We start from the raw sequence: 8,303 nt of genomic DNA, 5'->3' as shown, positions 1-8,303 counted from the left end.
CCACACCCCGCCTCCCCCGCCCGCGTCCGGTCCCGTCGTGGCTCACCCGCCGGCTGACCTCGGACCAGCGCCGGCACCTCCCCGCGCCTCGGCTTCCCGCTCCGTACAATGGGGCGACCCTCTGGGACTCCGCTTGTGCCGCCCTCGGCGCCGGGCCCGGACACGGGGGCCCCCGCGCGCGCGCTCCGGGACTGCGGCTATTTTTACGATTAATTAAGGAGTAAGGAAGGTGACAGCTGTGTAAACTGTAAAGCGCGACCGCGGAGCGAACGGGTATTATTAGCACCGCCCCCGTCCCCGCTACTCCCTCCAAGTCAACCAACTCGCGCCTCCGAGGGCCGGACGCCGGCCGGGGAGCCCCCGCCCGCCACGCAGGGGGCGGCACCCGCCCGGGGGCCTGGCCCGCCCCTTCCCAAAAAAAGCGCTCGCGGGTGGCTGAGTCTCCCGGGAGTCCTCTTCCTGCCCCGCCTCTCCTCCCCTGAGCTCCTTAAAGGCGCAGGCCTCCAGCGGGCGCCCCCGGCCGCCAACTCTTGGGCTGTTTGCCTGAGCATCCCTTTAAGCCGGGAGAGAACTTTCACTTTGCTAAACTGAACCTGTTGACCGAATCTAGATTAGTCGTCTGGAGCTTCCTCCATTTCTAACCCGCGCTGGTTTCACCCAGCTGGAACGAGTCCTGAATCCTGGAGAGGAGCTCTGTGGGACCTCACACACTAGATAAACACAGTAACTTGAGAGAGCTGCCGCCCGCCCTTCTTTGTCTCCTGATCCTGCCAGGAGCCCAGTAACTTATTCTTCAACCTGTGTCCAACTTCCCCATTAGTCACCTTTTGGTATTGGGAAGGGGAGCCTGCTGGGGGTGGGGATGGAGCAGCTGTGTGAATGAGATCCAGACTAGGAGTCTGCACACTTGGGTTCTAGTCCCAGCTGAACCGCCTTTGGGCTGTTATCAGACAGCTACTTGTGTGTCTCTGGGGAGAACCCTGGTAGAGAAGTGGAGACAAAGACTTTTCTGAGGGCATAAGAGAAGGCAAGAAACCCGGAGATCAAGTCTTGTCTAGCTCTGAGACTATGCAACTGCTGAGCAATCTTCCAAAATCAGTCTTGCTCCTGCCTCTGGGAAGCCAACCCCTAAGGGTTTCTGGATCACAGAACTTGGTCCGATCTTGATTATTTCCTCTGCAGGAATTCCCCCGGATTGTCTTCCCAATTGGCTCTGTTTCTCCTCTGAGAGTCCCAGGCCCTAACTCTTAACACTTAAATCATCATGTTAGGTAGGGTGATTCCCCCTTCCCAACCCCCCCCCCTTCTCCCCCCACCACCCTGGGCATACAGAGCTTTCCCTGGACTCCCATCCCCAGCTTTCCCGTTACAGAGCTGAACACCAACCCAGGGAGAGGAGAGCTGGGGCAGGGGAGATGTTTGGGAACTAGTATGAAGATAAAGTCCTAGTCAGGTCAGGTTCTAATGGCTAGTGCCTGTATCCTATTCAGGATTATTCAGGAGGCTGAGATCTGAGGACAGTGGTTGGAAGTCAGCCAAAAGCAGACAAATTGTTTTTTGGTTTTGTCGGGCTTGAACTCTGGGCCTGGGCACTGTCCCTCAGCTCTTCACCTCAAGGCTAGCACTCTACTACTTGAGCCACAGTGCCACTTCCAGGTTTTTCTGTTTATGTGGTGCTAGTAATCAAACCTAGGGCCTCATGCATGCAAGGTAAGAAAATCTACCACTGAGCCACCTTCCCAGCCCCTGGGCAGACAAATTCTTGAAACTCTTACAACTAGCCAACCCGAAAAAGCCAGAAGTGGAGGGGTAGGTCAAAGGGTAGAGCTACAATCTTGAACAAAGAAGTCAAGAATGTGAGGCCCTAGCTGGGCACCAGTGGCTTATACCTGTAATCTTAGCTACTCAGGAAGCTGAGATCTGGATCATGGTTCACAGCCAGCCCAGGCAGTAAAGTCCATGAGATTCATCTCCAATTAACCACCAGAAAACCAGAAGTGGCACTGTGACTCAAGTGGTAGAGCACTAGCCTTGAGCTGAAGAGCTCAGTCACAGTGCCCAGGCCCAGAATTCAAGCCCTACAACCCAACGAAAAAGAAAAAAAAAAGTGTAAAGAGTGTGAGGCCCTGAGTTCAAGCGCTATTACCTGACCCAAAACAAAACAAAACTCTTGGGCCTGGCTCTCCTTGGGGCTATTAATGTACAAATTCACATTCTTTCTAGGAAAAAGCTTGTTTTATTTCATTACCTGGAGGAAAGGATTGAGATCACAATTTTATTGAGGAAACAAAGTTACAACTGTTGCACTTTTACATAGAAAGTGAAAGAGTTGGACTGGGAAGTTGACTCAGTGGTAGAGTGCTTCCCTCACATGCATGAGGCCCTGGGTTCGATTCCTCAGCACCACATTAAGCAGAAAAAGCTGGAAGTGGTGCTGTGGCTCAAGTAACAAAGAAAGAAAGGAAGAAGGAAGGAAGGAAAGAAAGTGAAAGAGTCGAGATTTTTTTTTTTTTTTGGTCAGTGGTAGGGCTTGTTCTCTGGGCCTGGATGCTGTTTTCTGAGTGATTTATTGGAGCTGAGAGTCTCACGGAGTTTCCTGTCTGGGCTGGTTTTGAACCTTGATCCTCAGATCTCAGCCTACTGAGTAGCTAGGATTACAGGCTAAGAGTCAGAATTGAAACACAGGTGTGATTGCTCTAATCTAAAGAAATCCACACACTAGGAGATCCATCCCTCACCCAGCCACAAACTCACAATGAAAATAATTCTTCAGCTAGTGATGTGTCACAAATTTATTAGAACTTCCCCCAAACCTCACCATGGAGCAAGAACTGGGTGATAAAGGGCTGAGTAATAGATTACAGGTAGATTTGGGGTTCCCTCAATTGTAAGAACTCAGATGAGCCTAGCCTGCTAGGTAGCAGAGAGGAGATTTAGGGAGGACTGCATTCAGACAAGGAGTAAAAGTGGCAGTATCAGGGCCAGGCTGGGTATGAAGAGCCCTCTCCCAGGGTGTATGGCCCCAGAAGTCATGGCCTGAGCATAAAACCTGGCCACCTCCTCATTGGGATTGCCCTGGTCTGGATCAAACCACATCTGGATGCAGCGGCCACTCCCTTGGCTATAGTTGCTCACTTTGTAGGAATGACTCCAGAGACCCTCACAAAAGGAAGCTGGTGTGGGGAAGTAGAACTCAAATGTATGGCAAACAGCTTTGGCTGGACACTTATTAACTCCTGCAAGCAGAAACATAGTGGACACAAATATTAAGCCCTGGACTCATTTCTAGCCATCCCAGAAATCTTCAGTCCCACCTCAAAACCTCAAACTCTCTTTTCCATCTTCCACCCCCTTAGACTCTTACCAGAGCTCCAGTCCCAGCCCTTGTGCCAGTTGGTCTTGCAGGTGGAGGAGGTGCGGCAGTCTTCCCACCAGCGCTGACAGTCCTCTTTGCATAATGGCACATCCAGGAACCGCTCTTTGCGCCAGTTTTGGTTAACCTGGATGGAGTAGGGATATTAGCAGCTGTGAAGGGACTGAGCCAGGAAGCAACATAATGGGAATGAGATAAGCAGACAATGGTACCTCCTGGATCCAGGGCCCCAGATTGGGTGAGCACTCATACAGACAGGAATCTTGGATAAAGTGACACTTGCAGGCAGGCTCCATCTTGCCACAGTGATCCCAATTGAAGTTGTACAAGAGAGAGGTGTCCTTGTGCAGCTCTTGAGTGGTGTTGAAGGAGCAGCAGGAATTCCTTCTCCAGGGACTGCACTAGGTGGGGAAGCCAGGACTGAATCCTCCAACAAATCTCCCACCTCCTGCCGTCTGCAGCCTGACCAAACAGGCTGTCCTGGGAAAACTCACCAGAAGAGCACCATGGTCCTTGACCTCACAGACCTCCCCCCATTTTTTTGGGGGGAACACAATTACTAGTGTGATGAGGGGACTTTGAGAGCCCACCTGAGTCTTATCTTGAGGCTAACAGTTATCATTTTATAGAGCACACTTTATTTTTTATTTTATTTTGCCAGTCCTAGGGCTTGAACTCAGGGCCTGGGCTCCATCCCTGAGCCTCTCTGTGCTTAAAGCTAGCACTCTACTACTTAAGCCACAGCACCAAGTCTTATGGGGCTTGAACTCAGGGCCGGGACTCGGTCCCTGAGTTCTTTTTGCTCAAGGTTAGTACTCTACTACTTTGAGCAACAGTGCTACTTTCAGTTTTCTGGTGGTTAATTGGAAATTAGTCTCTCAGACTTTGCTGCACAAGCTGGCTTCAAATCACGATTCTCATACCTTAGCTTTCTAGGATTACAGGCACGAACCATCAGCATCCAGCTTCTAAAAAGTAAAGAGCTAGGCATTGGTGGCTCATGCTACTCAGGAGGCTGAGATTGAAAGGATCAGGGTTCCAGGCCAGCAAGAGCAGAAACTTTGTGAGACCCCAATTCAACCAATAGGTAGCTGGAATTGGGCCAGTCACTCATGCCTATAATCCTAGGGATACAGGAAGCTAAAGTCTGAGGATTGTGGTTTGCAGTCAACCCAGGCAAAAAGTCCATAAGACTCTTTATCTCCAATTAAATGCCAAAACACCAGTAGAGCTGTGGCTCAACTGGTAGAATACTAGACTTTATAAGACAGACAGACAGACAGACAGACAGACAGACAGACAGACAGACAGACAGAAAGAAAGAAAGAAAGAAAGGAAAGAAAGAAAGAAAGAAAGGAAAGAAAGAAAGAAAAGAAGAAAGAAAAAAAGAAAGAAAGCTAAGGGACAGCACCCAGGCCTTGAGATCAAGTCTCAGTATTGGCACACAAATATTTAAAGAAAAGAAGAAGAAACTGGGCATGCTGATACACATCTGTCAAATTAGCGATGTGAAAGACATAAAATGGAAGGATCCAACCCCATAACTGCCATGTAAAAGGACACAATGAGTCTAATAGAGTTGGGGTCTATTGGCATGAATGTTTCTAGGCCCATGCCCCAGGTCACTGTCACAAGAGGCTTTGACCCCCTTTACCTTTGACATCCCAGAGCTGGCAGGCAGTAAGCGTAGAAAGAGCTACCTCTGCAGTGTCTCTCACACTTCAATCCATGGAGGAACCCCCCACAATCCCACCCTTGACCCCCCACCAGGGCTGGGTCTATCCAACTCCTATGTGGTCCATGTGTTTCCATAACTAGTGTAATGTGCAGGCCATCATCTACTAGATTATAAAGAACCATCTGGAATGAGTTCCTGCCATTCACAAGAAGCATGCACCATCCCACAGGAGCTCAGAGACTGACTGCCTCCTCTCCAGCATTGCCTACCACCTGATGTCCTCCCTGGGGAGAACACCCCTAATATCACTCTCCCTACCACCTTCATCTTCTCCCCCACACCTTGTAGGGGTGGAGGGTCTGGCCCCTCAACTCCTCCCCCACCACCTTGGCCTCCTCCTCCCAGTCAACATAGGCCCCTCCCTGAACTGCAGCCTCACCTGCTCGTGCAGTTTGTCCTCAGGGCCTGGCTTTGTCTTGTGGTGCTTGGCATCCAAGCAGGCATTGAGCAGGTCTGTCCTATCCCTGGCACTGCAGGTGATGGCTCCCCAGGCCAGAAGCAGAAGCAGCATCCATTTCCACATCATGCCTTTCTAGCCCCGCAGAGGGAGCTGTGGTTAGGAAGACAAGGCCTGTAAGGAAAGATCCATCCAGGGGACACCCTTCACCCCGCCTGCCTCAGTCTCCTCATCCCTGCAGTAAAAGATGAAGCCAGACCCTATTCCTTCAATGCTGGAATCCTTAGGCTTGCTGAGGCTAGAGTAGAGAAGGTTGGCAAGGGGAGGGGAGGTCCTCCCGTCTCCCACCAAGAGAGCTGGAGTTAGTGGGCGAGTCCTATGGCAGTCTTCCCAAGTTAGATACTCTGTCTGTGCCCTCCGCATCCTTCTAGCCTTGATATATGCAAGTAACTAAACAGGGTAAGCCCGTGCCTGGCTCCTTGGAAATGGGCCAGGGACACACAGTGCCCTCATCCCACCTCAGCCAATGCTCTGCAGACTCTGGACTGCTTCCCACGCCAGCCTGGAAGCCCTTTTAGCCCTGGGGGAGACGATGATCCAGCTCTGCTGAGTCCTCCAGATTGCAGAAGGATCAAGTGACATGGCCCACATGACAGTGTTTGGTTAAATGATACAGAAATGGAAAGCGTGGTGGTATTTAAACAGCTTGGCTTCCTCTCTGTCTTTCATTCCCTAATTTCTGAAAGCCACCCTCCCTGCGCCACCCCCCCCCCATCACTTCTCAGAGCTAATGCACCAGACCCCATTTTACCTCTCAAAAAATAAATGCCAAGGGGCTGGGAAGGTGGCTCAGTGATAGAGCGCTTGCCTTGTATGCAGGAAGCCCTGGGTTCGATTCCTCAGCACCACATAAACAGAAAAAGCCAGAAGTGGTACTGTAGCTCAAGTGGTAGAGTGCTAGGCCTTGAGCTGAAGAGCTGAAGGACAGCGCCCAGGCCCAGAGTTCAGGCTCTCCAGAAACCTTAGTAGTCCAACCCAAAAGTCCCCAGACACACACATAGAGTCAAGCGCCTGGAAAGTGAAAGTCCCCTTCTCTGTTCCTTCCTGCCCTCACTTCAGAGATTTATGTTCTTTTGGACTCTGCTACTGGAGCACCTAAGAGGTAATCAAGACGCCCTCCTCCTCTCCCCTACCATCTCCACATGCATTGACCACCGGGCCCTGCCAAGAACCTCTTAAAAATCCTCTGGAACTCACTTCCAGAGTTTTGTGTTTAGGGTCAGATTTTCCCTCCCACAGTGCGCTTCCCCACAGGAGCCAGAATAAGCCCTCCCCCTTCCATTTCTCCCCTCTCCCTCCTTCCCTTCTTCCCTACTTCCTTCCCTCCCGCCTTCTTTCCCTTCCTTCTTCTTCCCTCTTTTTCTCCCTCCCTCCTTCTTTCTTTTCCTCCCTTCTTTCCGTCCCTTTTTATTTTTGTGAAATTGCTCATGGAATTCAGGGCCTCTCAAATGTTAGGCAAGTTCTCCACCACCAAGCTACATCTCCAGTCCCATAATGATCTAAGAAAATATATGTTCCTCTTCCTTTGCACAAATCTGCCAGCTACCCTTGTTACTCTTCTCACCTTACCTCAACTTCCTTTGCTGCTTGGAGTACACACAGGTGTGTTGGTGTTGGCCTCTCCCTAGACTTGGCAGCAGATTCAGAGCCTGGGCTGTCCCCAGTGATCTCTGCCCACAGCACAGTCAGGGTAGAAGAGCTCTGGTAAGCACAGAATAAAATGTCCCACTCAGCTCTTCTGTAATTCCTTCTCTGCCAGACCCCGCCCTTTTTCAGATTTCAAAACTTAAGACAATTTAGTCATTCTCGTTTCCATTCATCTCTCCACTTGTATCTTCATCCATTCTAGGATAGGTGCATTCAACATTCACCACTATCTGGATAAATGCATATTTCCAAGGGGAGAGTGTGAAGATTTTAGGTACTTCAAGTGATAGGATAAGGCTACTTTGATGGAGAACCTAAGCAGTAATCTCAGGTCAGTGAGACCCCCAGAGAAATCCATCCACTGCACTAGGAAAAGTCAGTAGAAGTCACTAGACTTTGGCCCATCAGAACATTTTCTTTTCTTTTCTTTTTATTTGGGGGGGGGTGAGGAGGGTTGGACACAGGGCTTCATACATTCTAGGCAAGTACACTATCACTTGAACTATTCCCACAACATTTTGGAGAATAATATACAGAAAACAAACAAAAAACCCCCAGAAACTTACTATGTAGACTTAATCAATGACTGTTAGATAATTTCTGAGCAGCCCCAAAGACACAGGTGGAAGATAGAAAACACAAAGAAGAGCCAGGTGCCTTTGACTCAGACCAATAATCATAGCTACTCACAAGGCTAACATATGAACATCAAAAGTTCAAAGCCACCCCAGACAGAAAACTCTTCAAGTTTCTAATGCCAAATTAATCAGCAAAATGCTGGAATGGAGGAATAGTTCAAGTGGTAGAGTATTGTCTGAGAGTGAAATAGCCAAGCAAACTCAGAGTTCTAGTCCCTGAGTTCTAAGTCCTGGTACCAGCCCCTAGAAAACAAAAATAATAACAATAACAACAACAACAACAACAAATCTCAAAGCATTTACTTGGGCACAGAGAAAAATAAAAATTGCTCCAATTTGGGCTGGGAAGGTGGCTTAGTGGTAGAGAGCTTGCCTTGCATTCATGAGGCCCTGGGTTCGATTCCTCAGCACCACATAAGCAAAAAGAAAAAAGCCAGAAGTGGCACTGTG

General features: G+C 49.7%; 1 protein-coding gene across 5 annotated transcripts; it reads right to left on the bottom strand.

Moving 5' to 3' along the window:
- Nucleotides 1-2,774: 2,774 nt before the first annotated feature.
- Folr2 (folate receptor 2 (fetal)) lies at nt 2,775-7,277 on the bottom strand. Of its 5 annotated transcripts, none has more exons than XM_013014003.1 (5): nt 7,133-7,277; nt 5,491-5,682; nt 3,586-3,774; nt 3,365-3,500; nt 2,775-3,236 (listed from the first exon to the last, which is right to left on the bottom strand). In XM_013014003.1, the coding sequence occupies exons 2-5, from the start codon at nt 5,635-5,637 to the stop codon at nt 2,950-2,952; spliced, it is 759 nt and encodes a 252-aa protein (XP_012869457.1). In that variant the 5' UTR covers nt 5,638-5,682; nt 7,133-7,277; the 3' UTR covers nt 2,775-2,949. The 5 variants fall into 5 exon arrangements, with proteins under 5 accessions (XP_012869457.1, XP_012869454.1, XP_012869453.1 ...); XM_013014000.1 differs by having other exon boundaries at nt 7,138-7,277; XM_013013999.1 differs by having other exon boundaries at nt 5,491-5,661; nt 7,138-7,277.
- Nucleotides 7,278-8,303: the final 1,026 nt, after the last annotated feature.

The sequence above is a fragment of the Dipodomys ordii genome, unplaced genomic scaffold (genome assembly GCF_000151885.1).
Source record: "Dipodomys ordii isolate 6190 unplaced genomic scaffold, Dord_2.0 Scaffold22, whole genome shotgun sequence".
In the NCBI taxonomy this organism is placed as follows: Eukaryota; Metazoa; Chordata; class Mammalia; order Rodentia; family Heteromyidae; genus Dipodomys; species Dipodomys ordii.
The sequence above is the reverse complement of the archived record's forward strand: the minus strand, read 5'-3'. Positions and strand labels throughout refer to the sequence as shown.

Excerpts from the sequence above, each read along its gene's own strand:
- Folr2 (XM_013014003.1), bottom strand. The coding sequence starts at position 5,637 with ATGATGTGGAAATGGATGCTGCTTCTGCTTCTGGCCTGGGGAGCCATC. Across the intron at positions 3,501-3,585 it reads TGGGGCCCTGGATCCAGGAG|GTTAACCAAAACTGGCGCAA; the intron begins GTACCATTGTCT and ends TACTCCATCCAG. Across the intron at positions 3,237-3,364 it reads GGGCTGGGACTGGAGCTCTG|GAGTTAATAAGTGTCCAGCC; the intron begins GTAAGAGTCTAA and ends TTCTGCTTGCAG.